Here is a 21,143-nt window from a genome sequence, read left to right as displayed (position 1 = left end):
AGCCAGGCTATGAAGGAGAGGCATTGTATGTCCCCACTTAATATATACTGAGTGTCCGCACTCTGTGACTGAAACTAATTGACTAAATGATATAGAAACACAGTATATAGTTGTAAATACCAGATATAGTGTATGTGAAAGAGGAGGGTCTAAGAAAGGACATTTAGAAGAAAAATAGGGAGGCAAAGCATTAATGGCACAAAGAATTGTGATATTATTTGTTGAAGATATTTTGTAGTTTTATCAACTGTACTAGGGAGAGATGTTCACCTGTTGAAATATCCATTTTGTAAGCTAAATAATGTGATTGAATGTATAAAAGAAAATGAAATAAAAAATTAAAAATTAAATTTTTTTTAAAAACCGAAAGAATTTAAATTATGATAAAAATTCAAAATATTAATGTCCATTAATCTATACATCCATAAAACTATGCCCATGCTGATATTTTTCATTTAACCTAATATTTTAGTTTTACATATCCAGTTGTACTTTGTACAGTGTAAAGTCTGACTATACAGGGGAAAAGTTACATTTATAAAGCTGAAATGTTAATAATTTATGGTACTTAATTTAAGTTTGCAACCAGTGAAAAATGAGGGCAAGATCATGACTTTTGGCCTCATTTTTTATCTGTTCCATATAAATGGAGTTTGGTAAACTAATGTGTTCCAAACTTATTTTTAAAGCCACCAGAGTTTAATATTAATCATTTTGGCAGTGTGACTGTCGACTGAAATATGTTTAGATAGTCTTGTTAGTTTGTATCTTTGGATTCAAGACATAGAAATAAGCATTAGACAAGCAAGAAAGGTGGATTCTATTAAAACAAAATAGAGTTTTCACAAAGTCTGAGGAAAAGCTAAACAAAAGTCTACTCTCAGGAAGGACAAGAAGCAACACAGAATCTGATGAACAGATACCTTGAGTCTCAGCTCTTGGACTGGATGATGGCCCACTCTTTTTTTTTTTTTTTTTCTTGTTCACTTTGTTTTAAAAAAAATTTTTTTTAAGTTACTTCATACATTCATTCACTGTACATCACCACATAGAAGCTACATCTCTCGAGAATCAAGGTCCTGGAAGAGGGCATTTGGCCTCCTTGTTTCACCAATGGCCCTTATATCAGCCTCTAAAATTTCCATTTAAAGATATACAGAGAAAGGGTGGTCCCCCAAAGTAAAACCCTGACACTAAAACCAAAAGAACAGTTACTGGGTAGAGAAAAATCAACAGATTTCTCTATTAGAATTTCAAGTTGATTTGCTACTATTAATAGATTGAACCAGGTTTTGACAATTTCGAACTACAGAAAAACAGCAGCAAGTAACAAATTTGTGTAGGAAGATTCACTAATTTGTTGTTATACCTCATTCTGTACAATGCGTTTATTCCCAAAGATGATATAAAAGCCAAATTTATCTTAAATACGTTTGTTTTCCATTTAAACAAAGCCTCAGCTACATTAATTTGAACAATTCCTTTTATGAGGAAATAGTCATCTCTAATTTAATGTTGTAATTTTGGATTTTTATGTTGTATTTATTGCCAACGAATGGTATCAATTTGGCACATGCTTACGAGGTTAAGATAAAATGTACTGTTTTAAAAAATTTACACTGATCTATGAAAAAAACAAGCAAAAAAATTATACATTTTTATGAATTAATTCTTTCAACAACATTCTACATGAATTTGGGCCTGTTCTTTAAAATCATGTTGAGGCACCAGCAGGTGGCAAGGTGATTAAGGTGCTAGACTACTCCTACATGGCCAACCCCAGTTCAAGTCCTGGACCTGGTGGCTTTCTCTCTCTCTGTCTGTCTGTCTCTCTCTCTCTCTCTCATCAAATTAAAACAAATCAAGGAATAAATAAAATAAAATAAATAATTCTAAAAAACAAATCATGTTGAATTGGTAGACCTACAAGATTCCCAATCTGAGCATATTATTCTGTCTTATTATTCCCAGACACCCTTCACCCTTACCTTCATCTACCTAGATGTCTCTCTGGTCCAGCAATACCTTAAGATTAACGATGACATGAAAGACAATCTCACTATGCTCTATTGTCCTTTCAGACTCTGCTATAGAACTTGCTCTTTCACTTTCCAATTGTGGCTCTAAATATTCCTATAGAAAATCACATCAAGCAGTACTAAGTTTCTGACCTTGCTTTGGTGTTCATTACTGTTTAGCAATTGTCTCATTGGTCTCTAATCCCCTTACTCTATTTGTCTCTATATACCAGCCTTCACTGTACCCTAAAGCTCTACTTCATGCCTGAACCCTTTAGTCTCAGTGACTTTGCCTCTTGCTTCAGAGAGAGCACTTACAGGTCACCAGGCAAAAACTCCATCTTTCTCTCATCTGTACTCTGAAAACAAATTTATATTGGCATCAAGTAAGATCTTCTATCCAAGGCCAATTTCTCTTCCTGTGCATGATATCTATTCCTGCCCAGCTTTTACAGGACCTTGTCCTGTCACTCACACATTTATACTCCTTTATCTTCAGTGTCCTCCATTTTTCTGAGCCTTCCCTTCCCATCTTTAAAAGCAAAAAGATCAATGAAACAAAAATCCTATGTTCAAATTACGTTTATATAGGCAGTCTTTTTAACAATTTCTTTTCCTTCATCAATAAACTTTTGGAAATAAATGTTTACACTTGAATTTCCAATTCTTCTTCAACATATTGTAGTTTGGTTTCTGTCCTTGCTACCCATCTGGAATAGCTTCATTGAATATCACTGATAACCTTAAAATGAAGTGCCCCAGAAAATGACAATGTGCAGCTAGAGTTTGGTATCACTGATAGAAAAGTTGAAGAGAAAAAGTTACGGACAGAAGATGAGGAAAAGCCAACAAAACATGGAGAAGAGGAATGGTCAGAGAAGTGGTACCAAAAGTTTCAAATGTTTTTACAGAATCTGGTAGGATGAGAATTGTACACAAGTTTACAAAGCTGTTTTCTCACTTTCCTCCAGAGGCAGGGACAGTTTTCATTCACTTCTATATCCACATGGTTAATATAGTCCATGGCACAAGAAGATACTGAGAAAGTGTAGATTGACTAAATAATAGACTGAAAGAATGAAAAATTGCCTGTCACACAATTATCCTGAAAAGAGAGCAACAGTTCTCAAAGTGTGATAATAGACCCTCTTGATCACGATCACCAAAGTACTTGTTAAAACATGTATGCTGGGACCAGCAGTTGGCATAATGGCTATGTCTCTGGACTCCCATGTAGTCGACCACAGTTCAAGTCCTGGACCCAGTGGCTTAAACTCACACTGGGCATGTGTGTGTGCATGCCCAAGATCCCGAGAGGCGATGGAGGAAAAGGAATTGCAGCATGGCCATCCCCCCTGAGGGGTGATTTCTCGCTTTCTGTCTCTGTCTTTCTGGTGAGCACATGCACCCTATAGCAAAAACCTCTCAAAAAAAAAAAAAAAAAGAGAGAAAAAAGAAAAAGGAAAAAGTGTATGCTAGACCCTATCTCCAACTTTTGAATCTAAATCTTTAGAAATATAACCTTGAATCTGCAATTGTAACAAGCTTCTACAGAAATTCTTTACGACAGTAACGTTTGAGAACCTGTATGGTCAGATATATGATGCACAGTGGCCTTAAAAAATCAATTTTAAAATGCATGACTTTTCACAAGTAATTTCAATTCCCTGGTCTTCATTTCCCTCCTCTGCAGAAATGATTCTTTAATGACCACACCATGTTCCTCTCAATATTGTATGGGTTTTGGAGCAAGTTTATACTACAGAAGGAAGGTGAAGCTAACTACTTCTTCAGAAAGAATGAAAATTCTTTGGGTACATGCTCATATTGATTTGGCCCTCTAGGGTACATGATTCCTGCTTCTTGTTGACTGGATCCAAACAGTATAGCAACTACTCCCATCCACTTGTGAAATACTTAAAACGTTTTCCAGTTATCAGTTATCTTTATCTTTACCTCCTCTGTGAGAGTGAGGTAGTTTTTAATCTGTTTTTCAGAGATGGGCTTGAAAGGCTGAAGTAGTATGAATTTGCAGAGCCAACATATGTCATCCAAGTACACCCAATGGCCAGGCTATCCCTAGAACAATTTTTGTCAGATGCAATCAGTGGCCGAAAAACAGGTAACCAAATCAACAAACAAAACAGTTGATATGGCAGAAAGGCCAACCAACTTCTTATTTTTGTTATTGCTTTAAAATTTGATTTTTTTTTATACCAGGCGAAGAGTGTCTTTACTCCTTGAAAAGCTGAGCATGTTTTCTTGAATTGTTTCATCTTTTAAATGTAGACTGCTATTCTATTTATTTCACGCCAAATATTTTAAGATGCTGAAGTTTTTCTTATGTTAGTGAAAAATTTGAAGACCCTTTCAGTCGGACGCAAGAAACAAATCATAATTTCAGCATTCTCATTTGCTAGGAAAGACCAGTGTATAATACTTACCTTTTTTAAAAAAACACATGCCTTCATCAACTTTGCAAAAGAAATATTTTCTTTTTTACAAGTCATTTACCTTTGTCACTCAATGCAAACATACTCATGTTAACTTCTTGCTTTGCTGCACTAGGTTTCCAAAGGAAAAAGAAATTATTTATGTGAAAGACGGCTTCATTTGTGTCATGAAGTCTACTGATGGATTGAAAACTATTTGAATACAGATACAACGTCTTGGGGGTTTTGCATTCTTTACAATGTGTAACAGTATTTTATATATAGTAGAATTTTAAGTTTTTAATTAAAAAAATCTAATACTATTCTAAAACAGTAATGATAGCTAATAAATATTAAGTACACAGCTAATACATACTACATATATGGGTGCCAGCACTGTTATAAACACCTTACAATTCAATGTATTCAGTAACCTTATGATGGTGCTACTTTTTACCCCTTTTTTGGACAGAGAAGCCAAGAAAAGCTAAGTACCTTGTTCAAGGTCACTTGTACCAAGTGTTGTGTTGAGTCAGAATCTGAACCCTGGCAGACTGTCTCCAAGCTACTATTATTTTCAATACTAAATGACTTATCCTTTATTGTGTTAACAGAAAATTAAAATGATCCATATTTAGCTGAAGAATAGATTCCTTCTGAAGTTAATGTTGAAAGCCCATTCCAGAACATTGTCCTGGCCTTTTCACCGTTAAAAGGCTCTTTGGTGCTTATTTGAAACAGATGCTAACACTTAAAACATCCATTCACATTGTGTTTTCCTGTGATTTGCTGGAATATGTCAGGTTGCCTCCAGGAGACCCATTTCTAAGTGACTGTCGGATTTCATCCATCTTGCTACTTCTCTACAAACCTACAACTTCATGGGTCTGTTAAAGCATGATTGGTCAGAGGCTTATTAGTATCTCTTGCCAACATTCTGTCTCTGATGTATAAAGCTTTAGGGCAGCTATGAGAAGAAACTGGGTGGATTTTTCAAAGAACAGTTTCCTTAACCAAGCTGTTGGCAAGATACAATGACAGACTAATGGTAGTGCAAAGCTTATTCTCACTACTTTTAACTCTAGGAATTATTAATTGGGGGTTACTTAAAAGCCAATCACAGCAGCTACACCTCAGTCAGTTATAGACATCCTACTTTGTAAACTATGTTACCAAAGACAAACTTTAAGATGTAGTCAATCCCGTTATTTCTTCACCTCATTCCCTCACTTCTGTTTTTGTATGTCACTTTTCTGTTCCTGCGTACGTCACTCTCCCTTTCTGGAACTTACATTTCACTTGAACGTGCAGCTACCCAGAGTCCCTTGGAAGGCATTCTGAAATCCCTGATTCAAAAATTTTAAAAACAAGAAGAAGAAGAAGAAGAAGAAAGAAAAAAAGCCTTTGCCTCTCAGATGTGTTGCTTCTTTTACATTGTTTTTCTTCAGTATACTTAAGATTAGGTTGAGCTCTTTTCACAAATTTTGTGTTTTTACTCTATTTTTATCACTTCTTCAATTTGTTTAATCATTTAGCAGTTATATTTTATAATTTTGCATGCAAAGTGACAGAATCATGTCACTGTGAGCCCTAGTATGGGTTAGTTCTGTATTTATTTTGTCCCTTAGGATAGATTAATGACAATTTTTTTAAAGAATTATTATTATTTTATTTGCTATAGGGCACATGTACTAACCAGAGAAGAACTGGAGAGGTGATAAGAAAGCAAGCCTCCGGGTCCAGGACTCAGACCCCAGTCAGCTATGTGGGAGTCTGGTACCTTAACCACCATGCCACCTGCTGGCTTCAACAGTATCTTTTTTATATGTTTTATTTCTCTTTATTATAACAAGAATGATTTAGTATCAGTGTTTTGGCTAATCAAAGATCCTGGTTTGGACTAACTATAGCGGTGCACACTGGTAGATCCTGCTGGTGAGCCACACGGGAGATCCAAGTTTGATTCTCAACACACCCTAAAAGGTGAATGCAGTGGTATGCACCCGTAATCTTACTTGGGAAGCTGAGGCAGGAGAACCACAATGTGGCAAAGCCCTATCAAAAACATTAAAATGTTCTTTTAGGTAATAAAAATGTGACATGTCATGGATTCTAAAGAATGAAAAAATAATTCAGTATACTTTGTACCAATCTTCTTTGATGATTCAGAAGGTCCTTCGGAATCTCATTTTATGTCAAGGTTGTCTCCACGTGATAACCATCAGTTAAAAACATACTTGGGAAATGTTTAAGGAAACAAAAAGAGTATGCTTGGATTATATTTAGGTTTACTGAAATTGTATTTTTGAGTCATTTGAGCAAAGCATAGGGAGCATTAACTCACAGAGTAGCTGAGGCTACTTTCATCCTCAAGTTCCAAAACTATAGAAGAAACCTAGTGTAAACCTTCTTCTTATAATGAAATCATTCTAGTATTTTGGCATCTTTATGCTTTCAGTGGTAATTATATACATTTATTTCATAATATCTTTAGTAAATTTTTATCACTGTACTTGTAGATTCTCCCAAAACTTCTTGTTCATGTATTCCTTGAGGATAGAGACTTGTTCTTCTCTCAGTCTTTGCTTTGACCTGACAGGAATGGCAAATCTTCAACATCCAACATGTTTTGCTAATGTTGGAGACATAAATCACAATATTTCAATTAATTTGAGTGCTTTTGAAACAGTTAAGATAATGTTGCTTATTTATAGAGTTTAATTTTTAGTATTAAATCTAAATGAGGACATGGCAGATATGTAGTTATGACACTTGTTTATTTTCAGTTTTATGTAGATGAGTGTCTATCTGAGATTTCATTGTGTTTTTTTTATTTTTTCTTGTTAATCTGGTTCATTATAATAGCATGGAATAGCATTTCATTTTTAAGGATGCTTATGACCTTGTTAAATAGCAGTCCAAAAATCATGTGGCTTGTTTTGATTTTAACCAAAGTTACAGCTGCCTAGCTGTAAAGCAGTCAGTTTCTCTTATTATGACTAGTTCTTCAACTTGTACTGTTTTAAATTGCCTGCAATTAGCATATTTCAACCTTATTTTTAGGTTTAAATTGCAGTGTGAGAGTGTACTCTCCTCTTAGCTAATTAGTGCTATCAAGGAACAGTAGGTTACCTCATTAGTACCATGTGCATTTAATTAAAGAAGAGAAAATTGGAGTTAACCTCATAGTTAATATTTTCACAGAGTGCTACAATGCCAACACCTTCAATTGGAGTCACACCCCTGTGTATCTAATTATGCACTAGTGCCAAATAAGGTTAGCAAGGGTACTATAAGGCTGTTGACAAAATAATTTAGATGAAAACGTGTTTGTTGGATTCTGACAGTAAAATATAACTTGAACATTTTTCCCCAGTCCTCATCTGCCAGCTTCAGGTGACATACTTCCTCTTAAGAAACAGGAGGAAACGGGTATTTTGGAAGCCATTTTTCCCGTTTGAATTAATGTTGCTCTTTTCTTGAAGAAAATGGCATACAGTCATGTAACGCATATACAATCCATTTCTTAAACAGAGTCCCTGAACTTCAGAGGTGTATTTGAAAAGAATTATTTATAAGATGTAATATTTACATGCATCAAACCACTACAAATACTCCCTGACACCCTTACCACATCCCTCCTTGCTTTTCTTCTTTCCTGGTGTAGTTATAATTTCCCTTGTGTATTTTATGAATGGGGATCATCCTTTCATATCATACATGAAGTCTAAGGATGTGTTGTCACATGGTCTATTCAAATGCAGTGTAATCCTTTTGCCCTTCAGACAAAATCTTTGAAATGTCTAATGCTACTTAGGTAAAAAATGACATTCCATGTCATTTATCAATAAATAATCACTTTGCTTTTAGATAAAAATGCAAACTATACATTTGAGTACATAGAGTAGTTTTCAATGCAAATGCAAATTCAACAGGTTTTAACAGGTATTATGGAGCTGGGCTCCATAGTCAGATATATTTTAATGGCAATAAACATGGTTTAGTAATGCATAGACAAACACTTTATTTAAAGAGATCATTGTGATTTTTCTCAAGATGAGACTTATGATCATTTTTATTGGTTATAATTGACTATAAGTCAGAGGTTGTCTTTTCAAACTTAAAGATAATTAAGTTTTAAAGACAAATAATATTCCATACTGTAAAAACACAGAGCCTTTAAGTCTATAGGAATACTTAGGAGCATTTCCCATAATTTTAGCTTCGAAGGGGGGAGTGGTTCCTTAGGTAGGATATTGGTAAATAATCAGTGAATTTTTTTTAATTTGTTAATTCATTTCTGATTCACATACTTAAATTCATATCTGCCATATTATTTCTAGTTTTAAGATGTATACTCACATTAACTGTGAGACAAAGATGAAATAAACTTGTCTACCTTGTCCTACCAGAATAACAATCCCCCAAAATATTTTTTTTAATGTACATTGTTGGCATAAGCCTTAACATTGGGGAAAAAAAAAAAAAAGACAACTCCTGATTCTCTTTGTTTAATCTAGGAATTGCTTCCAGAAACAAAATTATGTGTCTGTGGCCACTCTTCTGGTGATGGGCAGCCTCACAACACATTTGCAGTAAGTTATACTGGGCAATGAGAAACTCAGCTACTAAGCACAAGGCTATAGACCCAATCCCAGTAAAAAGATACCAGCGATTTTCTAGAATCTGTGCCTTCCATTTGTGTAGATAATCAAGACATGACTAATGTTAAGATATAGATGTGATTAGTTTCCTGTTACTTCTTATGTTCTCACTTCAGTTATGTTTCATCAAATACACAGTTCCGTTTCCAAGTTGAATGCATTAAGCCTACATTAATTATTGGGTCATTGGGAAAGTCATGACATTTTTTTTCTACATTCTTCTATTTAAAAAACTGCCTCATAACTTTATGGACAACCCAATATACAGAGGCCATAGCACCACTGCACTTGTCCTGAACTTTTAGTAATAATTTGATGTGAGAATACCAATATACAGAAAATATGAATAGAGATTATGGATTGATCCAACACATATTGTAGGGTTTTTGAAAAGTTTTTTCATGTTCTGTAAGTTGCCATGTAAACATGCCAAGGTCATTTTTTCCCCATATTCTGCTACTAGAGTAAAACTTGTCTCTTTATACTATAACAGTCAATGAAAATTGCTTTTGTGACCCAATTTACAAACCAGCTAGCCTTGGAAATGAATAGTAATCTTGAAGTATCCATTCAAGAATTTTTAAATCGAGCAACTGAACATTTCTATTTACCATGGATCCTACCTATATTCTTAGGAAACTTCTAAATATGTAAAGTCACATATTATCATATACATAATTTTTGCTTGTTTCTTCAGAATTGATATACTTATTTAGTCTGGGAGGTCTAAAGTATTCCTAAATTGACTCATCAAAATTTTTTTGTTTTGTTAACCTATATTTAATATTTTCTAATTATAATTGGTAGACCATAACAAAATTAAGACTGTTGTGAAAAATATTCACTGTCTTTGTGAATTAGAAAGGAATACCTAATTTCATATTTTGGTTTGAAAAGAAAAATAATATTTTTCAATTATATAGTGTCAAGTTACTTTTGGAATAGTTTTGGTTACTATTATTAGGAGAAAATATTTAATATTATTAAAGGTTAGAGGCAATGCCAAACTAAGTTTAGCTGTGCTGGTTAAGGAGCTGGATTCCCACATGGTCAACTATAGTCCTAATCCTGGACCTGCTGGCCAGGCATGTGTGCATGCATGCCCAAAATCCCAGGAGGAGAAAGGAAGAGAAGGGATTATGGGGTGACTATACACCCTGGGCGGGAGGAGTGATTTCCCACTTTCTCTCACTGTCTCTCTGTTTCTGATAAACACACATACCCTTTTGCAAAAATCTTTTTAGAAAGGATAAAATAAGCTTAGAATTAGAAACAATAATACTGTGTGGAATTTTCTGGAAATAGTCAATGGAGAGGATTTGTAATAAATTTTGTACATACAGATTTCATGATGATAGCAAATTATTTGATTTGGGATCTCATTTTCATTTTAATCCAAGAGTGTCTAGCCCTCTTAAGATTACTTTATAATAAAATTTGAAAAAAAAAAAAAAAAGCAAAAATAAAAAGTAGTAGTAAATTTTGCTGAAGTAATGTAATTAAATTTATATGGGGACCAGCTGGACTCCATGTAGTCGACTGTGGTTCGAGTCCCAGACACGGAGGCTTAAACTCACGCCGGGTGCGTGGCATGCATGCGTGCCCCCAAGATCCCGAGAGGAGAAGGGATTGCAGCACGGCCATCCCCCCAGGGGGTAATTTCTCACTTTCTGTCTCTCTAAGCCTTTCTAGTGAGCACCGATGCCCTATAGCAAAAACCTCTCAAAAAAAACAAATTATATGAAAGATGGGCCAGCAAGTGGTGTGGTGGTTAAGGGCGCTGGACTCTCACATGGCTCACCGTGGTTTGAGTCACGGACCGGGCAACTTGTTTCTCTCTCTCTCTCTCTCTGACTCTGATCCTCTCTGGTCAAATTAAATAAATAAATAAAGTTAAATAAAAATTATTATTTAAAAAATTTATATGAAAGCTAGAATCTTAATTTCAAAGTATTCTCTGTATAGCTAAAAGAATGATAAATTTCAGGTGAATTTCAAACAGTTGTATGGTTTAACTTAATAAGAAGACTTATTCAAAAATATACTTTAAAAAAGTGCATTAAAAATGGAACTTTGTTCCTAATTGCTCACACTTTTCAGTAAAGAATCCTATGGAAGAACTGTTTCCATTAGACTGAAGAGTCAGCTGGCTTAATTACTAATAGTACTTGTTCTTAATCAAAAACTACCTCAAGGGAGACCAGCAGTTAGTGTAATGGCTATGTTGCTGGACTCCCACGTAGTTGATCGCGGTTCAAGTCCTGGACCCAGTGGCTTAAACTCACACCGGGCGGCGTGCGTGCCAAGAGGAGAATGGAGGAGAAGGGATTGCGGTGTGGCCATCCCTCCTGGGGGGGGTGATTTCTCGCTTTCTGTCTCTCTGTCTCTCTCTGTCTGTCTGGCAAGCGCACGCGCCCTATAGCAAAAACCTCTCTCAAAAAAAAAAGGAAAAAATTAAAACTACCTCAAGGGACCAGCAGTTAGTGTAATGGCTATGTCACTGAACTCCCATGTAGTTGACTGCGGTTCAAGTCTCAGACCTAGTGGCTTAAACTCACCGCTGGGCATGTGTGTGTGTGTGCCCAAGATCCTGAGAGGAGAAAGAAAGAGAAGGGATTGTTGTGTGGTCATCCCCCCTGGGGGGTGATTTCTCGCTTTCTGTCTCTGTCTCTCTGGCGAGCACACGCACCCTATAGCAAAAACCTCTATAAAACAAAACAAAACAAAACAAACCCTCAAAAGGTGATTTATTCTATTATCAGGAAAAATATCTAAGGCATCGGATCATTATATTTTCTTTTTTTAAAAAAAGTAATTCATTCTTTTTAATGTCATCAGAGATGGACAGAGAGGGAGCGAGAGAGAGAGAAAGCAAGCCCCAGGTCTGGGACTCTAACTGCAGTCGGCCATGTGGTAGCCCAGTGCCCTTCACCATGCCACCTGCCAGCCCCCAAATCATTGTATTTTCACTAGCATATTTTTAGAATGAAAATGAAACAGAAATTAAGTGATTCTACAGAGACCATGTAATTCCTCAATGGCAAGGCTGAATTTATAGCCCAAGTCTGTGATCACCAAGATATTGGTCTTTCCAAAGGTACACCAGATTTTACATGGCTGCCTTAGTGATGTGTTTAAGAGGAGTCTGAAATTGTACCTTGTGTCTAAGACTGCATCTAATCTTTCAGATAGAAAATGTACTAGGATGTGTTAGTGATGTCTGCTATGATTGATGGGGAAAGAAGAGCTTGACAGTGCCAGTACCAAGTGTTTGCCATCCCTGCAGTGTGCCAAACTTATATATCGCATTAGCTACTGATTAACTTTACAGGCCATGCTACTTGGCTTAATAATACAAAGAAAACAATATGCAAATAATACTAAGTAGGTGATTATTTCCTTTACTGATTACATTAGATATAAACTTTGCAAACTGAAATGGCTACATAATGTGATAAAAAAAATCAAAACACAAACTAAAACAAATACTATCTATTATTTGTAGTTGACAATTTTTATATTATGAGTAAGGCTTTCTTAGCATGCATTAAATTTTAAAAGTACCAGTATGGTACTTAGCAGAGTACTAAGTCTGCAGCATCATAAAATTACTAGAAGAAAGGCATAAAAAGGATGGATAGGGGAAGCTAAAGCCAATCACATTCTTTTATCATCTGTATAACTGATATTTGTAATAAACCATGAATCATTGTGATTGTTTTCATATTTCCAAGATACCCTGCATCATTACTTATTGAATAATGTAATATCACACATAGTAGTTCCATGGTTGGGCAATTTTTATAAATAAAATAATAATAATAATTTCAGTCGTGTATTCCAAATCAGCAGATTAAATTAATATATCTCTCCCCACCCCCACTTCCCTTAAAAACTAAAAATTCAGGGGCCAGCAGATGTCATGGTGATTGAGGTGCTGGACCCTCACATGACCAACTGAGGTTTGCATTATAGACTTGAGGGCTTGCTTTCTCACTTTTCCTGTCTTAATCTCTGTGATGAGCACATGTGCCCTGTAGCAAAATTTTTAAAATAATAATAATGATAAAATTAAATAAATAATTCTTTTTAAAGAAACCTAAAGATTCTTCAAATATATTAACAAGCCTCAAGTTAAGTAACATAATTAAGATGTAAATTGAAGTCATGTACAATAACAAATATAGGTTAACGCCCAAATTATCTTTAAAAAATAAATAATTTGGGCCAGACTGTTGGACAATGGTAAAACACCTCTGTGAGGCCGACCCACAGGGATGATTCTGAGCACATGTCTGAGACCTCCCTAACTATGCTGTACATATGTGTGCCTGTGATCTCAGGGTAGCTGAAGCTGGGGGCGGATCACGGTGTTGAGACCCTGTCAGGGGTACTGTTTTTTTTCTCTCTCTGTCTCTCTCACTCATAGAGTAAATAAAAATGAATGTTAAAAATGTCAAACGTAAGTAATATTTCATATTTAATATTAAACAGATGCCAAAAGCTCTTTGCATACTATCCACTTTCAGGTATTAATTGTATCAAGTTACTGAAAAAAAATACAGTTAATGTATTTCAGAGAGGTATTTTCTGATGTTTGGTTTTGGTTTATTGATAACCATTAACATTAGTCATTCTGTGCATTGTACCTCTCTATTACCATATTGGTGAGTGGGAGTGATTTTTTTAAATTTTGTTTATTACTAGTATGTTTTAATTTGATGAGAGGGAGAGAAAGTGAGAAGCAAGCCACCAGGTCTGGGACTCAAACCACAGTGGGCCATATGGAAGTCCAGCATTTTAACTAGCACATCTGCCACCCTGGTAGTGATATTTTATGTACCCATTTATAAATTGCATTTATTGTATCTCTATCAAGTCATTGCAAACCGGGAAGTAATTGTAACCATTTATATCATCTATTCAAAATTCTAATCTTAAATTCTACTCCCTCTTTTATTTTTTAAAACAATATTCAAGTTCCATAGGTTGTTTGTTTAATATTATAATAGTAACAATATCATGTCCTTATTATAATTTTGAATTTCATAAGAAAAATAATGGATTTCTAATTTTAAAATAAGTATATGAGAGTAACAAAGAATCGTTGTGAAGGGTTACTTTCCAATGCTTGTTTTTCACATTCAGTTTTTTAAAGCAATGTTTATTTTCACTCTGAAAAAAAAAAAAAAGATGCTCCGTTTATTTTACTTTTCTTTCAGACTTTAATAATAGAACAGATGCCTTTATTTTTTTCCTGATATATCAAACAGCTTTACTACAGTGACTAACTCTGTCAAGATCCCAATTTTTACAATTTTTGGCTTCTCTACCATATGATAGTAACTCAAGTTCACTACTCTCTAATAAGACCCTGTTGACACCTCATCTGCCTGAATGACCTCATTAACACCTACCTGCAGACAAGCTTATTGTTAGTCTTGCCTACAGGTTTTACACCTAAGTGAATACAATTTTTACATAGGATTCTGCTGTTAGCTTTAGCTAACTGCTAAGATAATTATGCTGAATGCTTAGGGTCTTTGTCTTCTGAGTTTTACTTTTAAAACCTTTATCATTGGACCAAATTAATCTTCTGGTGAACAAAAATAATGCTGGACCTATAAACTAAAAATGAGACTTGACTGGCCTTGGTCCAGCTGGTTTATATCTCATTCAAATTAAATTACATTGACCACAATTGATCTTTCCTCCTACAGGTCTTCATTCTGTTGTGATTACCTCTTGAATGTTTCATTTTATTGGGGATTGTGGATTGGAGGAAATAAGAAAAAAAGGGAACGGTGTTGATTTTTAAGAATCTCTTTTTTGTGTGCTCCGAATTCATCTCTCTCTGTAAGCTTTACTTAAATCCTACTTAGCACCAAATAATCCATCCCGTGAATTCTAGAACCAGTTCTCTGGATTGAATATTGGACAAATCACTTGACCTTTCTTAGCTTTATGCTGTCAATCTGTAAAATTAAAACAATAATAGTACCTATCTCATAGAGTGCTACGGGGATTAAACTTAATAAAAGTACTTAGCATTATGACTAACAGTCTGTGAGAGGTGTTGAGTCAGTTTCTGTAGTAGCATCAATATGCTCTTGCTTGGACTAAAGAGGCAATTCCGTTTGAAGTAAAAAAGCATATTTAGTATTAACACTTGAAGAGGCATTGGGCATTGTAATTTGGGTCATGACTAAAACAGATCACACTATTTCCCCCCTGAGAGGAAAGTCTTTAAATTCATTAAGTTGAAAACTGACTTAATCACTTACAAAATCAGTGTTGTTCTAATGCTTTCTGATTTAAGTGGAAGATAACTAAGTCAAAGAGACAGAACCTTGCCTTACCAGACCTAAATTATGTCCTTCTGGTAACCAAGAAGAATCACGGTTAAAACATATTAAGAAAAGTAATTGTCCCCTAAATTGTTTGTATCTAGTCAGAGTAAAAAGATACATAGATACAAAATTAGGAAGTAGATATGTCAAATTATCTCCAATATTTTCTTCCTTCCTTTATTATAAATGTATTGGTAGACAATGATGAGAAGTTAAAGACAGATGACTACTTAGTAGTAGTATTGATAGTTTTAACTAAAATGCTGGCGATACTCAACCAGTGATAATGATGCAGTAAGTTTTTGGCAGTATCTTTCCTATAAAACCTGTATGGTAAGATGAACTCTTTGCATTAATGTAAATGTAGTATAAACTTGAATTATTATAAAATAGTGCAAACTAGATTTGTTACTTCACTATGTTTATGTTTGAGTTGTTTATGTGGACTATTAGGTCCTTCGGTGAGAGTAAAGTTCAAGATATTAAAATAGTTCAAACATATATATACATTACAGCTAACTTCGTTAGTGCCATGAAGAAATGATACAGTGACCATGTTTGGAAGTACTACTAAAAACCTTTCAGGTGCTTCATCTGAACCAGAATAAAGGTTTCTGTTTTTAAAGCCTTGGCTGACATTTGTATACAACTTCTTCATTAGTCTTTTCTTTTTTTCTACTGCTATTTAAGATAGATATTAGTTCTTATCTCTACCACAGTCCTCAGCCAGGGGTGTAGCTCCCTGAGCTTGGTACATTCTAGAGACCTCTCCTGAGTGATTGCCTCTCACCTTCTATTTGATTGCAATATTTGAGATTGCCATGAATTCTCTTGATGTAGGTTCCAAGGACCAGTAGCAGAGCTTTTTCAATGGCTGCTCCTCTTTGAAATTTATAATGAATAATTTACTCCCCTTGATGATTCACCAAAGCATTAGTATGGCAGAAATCAAGGGCTGATGAAAGGATTAGTTATTTAGTTATCTGGTTTTGTTGTTGTTAATATATTTTTCATCAAATAAATTGATACACACACTAGAATATGTATGTGGCAATAATGTGAATTTGTGGTGACAGATTGTATTTTTTTCCTTTCATATTTTAAAGTTATTTGTAATGAGCCATTAGTGATAGTCTTTACACATAAAAATATAATTTGTATTAACTTCTAACAGTTCACTCTATAGTTAATGAATATTTCTAAATGCCACCAAAGATATATTCTATATTTATAATTTGTATTTCTGCCCTTTGAATGTCATCTTAAATTATCATAGTAACTGAAAGGTACAGAACACAAGTTGTCTTAGTGTATAAATCTTCATGGTTTATAATACACACATATATACGACATACTTATAGATACCTAAATGATCAGTTATGTAAAAAAAATTGTGTGTGTGTTTTATTGAGTCTATTTGCAGTTCATTTTTCTTTCTCTTCTTATTGAAGTTAATTTTTTTGACTGTGTAATTTTATCATTAAGCAAATGATGTAATCATTATACACAGAATTAACAATTTTTGGAATCAATATTTTATTATGGGGAAAGTTCATACAGTACATAGTAACGTCAAAATATTTCTAAATATCTGGATTTTTCACAGTATTTTAATACATGGGATACCAGATTAAACAGCTCATGACTTCCACTGACATTACAACTTTAACTTGGGGGAGGGAGGGAAGGCAGCAAGTGATGTGGTGGTTAAGATACTGGATTACCACATGGCCCAACACAGTTCAAGTCCTGGACCCAGTGGCTTGAAAATCTGTGGTGGACCTGTGTGCATGCATGCCCAGAATCTCAAGAGGAAAAGGGATGGCAGCATATCCATGGCCCCCTAGGAGAGCGATTTCTCACTTTCCCTTTCTCTCTTTTTCTCTGTCTCTCTCTTAGGTGAGCACACATACCTTATTACAAACTAAAAAAGAATTTTCACTTCAAAGAATTTTAATTTAAAATTGCATACTATACTTTAAGTCTTTATCAAATGGAGTTCAGAGAGCTCATCACCAGCTCATCACCAGAGTTCTGTTACGCTATAATCACATAAGGCATCATACACCTCAGATAAAATTGCACACCTTTAATTTCAAATAATCATGTTACTTATTATAATGTTAATAAATTTTGTGCAAATATATAGACACTATTGAACAGATAAAGAATAATATATGGGACCAATTTAAAGAAGTCAAGATGGAACTTTTTTCAGGCCAAGCACCAAGGAACAGATTGAAATAACCATGCACTCATAACCATGTTCCTGAGTTCCTTTCCCTATATTCACGATTTCTATCCCACTAGACCTGTTCTCTCTTAAGAGAAATAGTGTGAGATATTTTGCATTGCTGGCATAACCTACCCTTCACATCCAGAGCACTAATTATATCATTTTTGTCCCAACTTACATTGGTTGTATATTTAGTATTTAGAACTAACACTATCATCATCTTAATTGTATGTATTTATATGTTTGCGTTTGGTGTTTTCTCCAGACAGGATCTTGACGTGTCATAATCCTCCTGTCTCAGCCTCCCCAGTAGCTGGCCCTACAGGTTCATGCCACTACCCCTAGCTTTTTTGAATGAGCTAGGAATTGAATACAGACCTCCACCTCAATGGACCTCTGTCTGTTGGGCAGTAGCTTTCAGTGTGTGCTACCACAACTGGGCCTTAATTTTAATTTTTATATGTAAAATATTTAGTCTGGCTTAAAAAAGACAATATAGGAAAAGAGAGTAAGAGTTTATCATAAGAGGTTATAGTGAAGGGGAGGCATCAAGCAAATATCTCAGAGAGAAATTCTCATTATAAATTAGGTCATCCTGAAAGTCTTGATATATTTTTCTATGCAAAAATGTGTCATGACTTTCCCAACAACCCAGTAGTAAGCATTCATAAATACGCACGTGGTTGTATAACCATAGAGCAGGGCCACCGGGTCTGGGACTCCAACCACAGTCAGCCATGTGAGAGTCCAGCACTTTAACCATTAAACCACCTCCTTGCTAATTAACACATACTAAATATAGTATGTATTATTAATGTGTTATAATGGTTATTAATACCATCATGGTATAAATGATTGCTCTCAGTTCTCGTTCTCTAACTTGTACAGTCTTTAATGGCTACCCATTGTCTGCTGGATGAACTGTAACAAACTAAGCCTAGCAGTCACCGGTCTATCTGAGCACTTTGAGCACTCTGGACATGCCTGCAAGTATCTTTGATGGCTCAAGAACTGAGGGTATGGGGGTGAAATCCTGGTGTGCTAAGACTCTGTGAAGGGTACCACTCTCTCCCAGGTCTCTCTCAGTGTCTTTCTAATATGAAATAAATAAATGAAAAAATATTAAATGGTATGTTAGCAATTAAAAAATTAAACAAAATTGAGATTTCTGAAATTTTGTCTCTGGTGACTTATATTTGCCTGTGGTGAACCTGGTGATATCAGAACACAGGGTGAATATCAGGTTTAATGGTGGGCAGTGGGAAGTTGGAGGTGATAGTGAGTTTTACTTCAGAAGTGGATTATCTGTGTTCACAGTGCAATTAGTGCTGATTTGGAGATGATGCATGTTTGGAAGTCATATTATATATAAGAACTTAGAGCCCCCTAATCTTGAAGGAGATTATGAAGAGGAAGACAACATAGAAAATTTATAAGACAAGGTATTAGGTAAGGGAAGAAAGAACTAATAAAGAATGCAAATCTTTTAAGACAGTGGAGAACTATGAGTCAGGAGTCAAATGACAATAGAAAAGATATATTACATTGTAGATGGACATGTTGGATTTGGTTGCCAAAGTTTTTTTAAGACTATTTTTACTCTCTGAGCTTTTATAGGTTTAAAGTAAAATTGAAAGGAAAGCACAGAGATTTTCCATAAACTTCTTGTGCTCATGGTCTCTCCTATTATCAACATTTCCCACCAAAATGGTACATTTGTTGCCATTCAGGAAACAAGATTAACATCTCATTATCACTCAGAGTTGATAGTTTACATATGAATTCACTCTAGGTATTGTATAGTCTGTGGGTTTGGACAAATGTATATTACATGGATTCACGCTTATATATCATGCAGAGTATTTTTGCTACCCTACAGATCCTCTGTACTCTGCCTGTTCACCCCTCCTTCCAACCTCTGGTAACCACCAGAAGACATTTTTTAAAAAGCTGAGTGTGGTTAACGTGATCATAGATCGAACTATGTTTTTGTTGTTGTTGTTTTGCTTTGTATGTGTGTTTTAGAGAAATTTTTGTGATAGGGCACATGCACTCACCAGAGAGATGGAGAGAGAGAAGGTGAGAAATAACCCTCTCAGGGGGTTATTTCCTCCATTCTCTTGGGATTTTGGACACATACACATGAACACCTAATGTGAGTTTCAAGCTGTTGGTTCTGGGGCTTAAACTGCAGTTGGCTATGTGGCAGTCCAGTGTCTTAACCACTACACCGCCTGCTGGCCTCAAAGTGTAGCTTTAAGACTAATATGAGACATGAAGAAAGTTCTTAGATTTAGCAAGTGTCTTAAACAGAATACTCTCTATGGCAGTGACTGCAATGGCAGCTGAGAAGGGAGTATGTAGAAATGATAATTACAAGAGTATTCACTAGTCCTTGGAGAAAATGTTGATGAAGGAGAAGGAGGCACGATGCTGATATGAGGGTGGGTGGAGGAAACAGTGGATATGAAAAGTTGTATAATATAAGAGGAGAGACCGGCAGATGGCTTAATGGTTATGTCGCTGGATTCCCACATAGTCGACTGCTGTTTGCATCCTGGACCCAATGGCTTAAAACTCATGCTGTGCACTAATGCATGCATGTCCAAAATCCCAAGAGGAGAATGTAGGAAGAGGGATTGTGGCATGACATCCACAAAGTTTCTTACTTTCTGTCTCTCTGTCTTTCTCTCTCTCTGGCAAGCACACACGCCCTATGGTAAAAATCTCTCTTGAAAAAAGTAATGCAAGAGGAAAAGGAATAAAGAGTTTAAACAAGGTCTGAAAGATGATGGAGGGCCAAGGTGATGGCATTAAGGGCACAGAACGAGGACATTCATCTTTAAGAGGATAGAAACTACCTCCCTCTGAACCGGGTAAAAATATGAAGATGAGCAAACTTACAGTTAGATTATTACCTCTTCTACGTTTTTTGCTAAATCTGCTTATATCTTCTGCCTGCCATTGTCCTGTTTCCCAAGTGTTATAACATCTGAATTCAAATTTTATTCAGTTTTTTAGGAATTCCTGCTTCTGGGACAAAACTTGAGAAAGAATGGAAGAACATTGTCTTATATCTGAGACTGCTTTACTTAGCTCATCATTTGAGGGTCCCAGGTCCAGGGATCATATCTGGTGGGCATCTTGAAAAGTCCCAGCACATTAGGAGGGCCTGAGCAGAGCAGAGTGACTGTGTCCGTAAGTCTCTCTGTTTTGGTCTCATTCCCTCACCTTAAAAAAACCACCAGAATTTAGTCGTGGAGGTCCCACCCTAGTCGCCTTAATCTTAACTCTTTTTTTTTCCCTCCTTTAAATATCATTACTGGATCAAATTTTCACCTTTTAATCCTGTTACAGTGGCTCATATATGAGTTTGGGGGAGACACAAACCACTGTAGGAAAATTTATGGTGATAAATTTTTTCTAGATGTGCAGCTCTACTG

The 21,143-nt window shown here is 35.4% G+C and overlaps 1 protein-coding gene across 1 annotated transcript in view; it reads left to right on the top strand.

The window, feature by feature from the left end:
- FOXP2 (forkhead box P2) overlaps positions 1-21,143 on the top strand; it is a 328,025-nt gene that overhangs the window by 172,816 nt on the left and 134,066 nt on the right. Inside the window, exon 4 of the mRNA XM_014591194.2 lies at positions 8,971-9,045. Coding sequence (XP_014446680.1) covers positions 8,971-9,045 — 75 coding nt within the window. The remainder of the gene's footprint in view (positions 1-8,970; positions 9,046-21,143) is intronic.

Source organism: Tupaia chinensis, unplaced genomic scaffold (assembly GCF_000334495.1).
Source record: "Tupaia chinensis unplaced genomic scaffold, TupChi_1.0 Scaffold000540_1, whole genome shotgun sequence".
NCBI lineage: Eukaryota > Metazoa > Chordata > Mammalia > Scandentia > Tupaiidae > Tupaia > Tupaia belangeri.
Note: the sequence above shows the minus strand (reverse complement) of the source record. Positions and strands in the feature narration are given on the sequence as shown.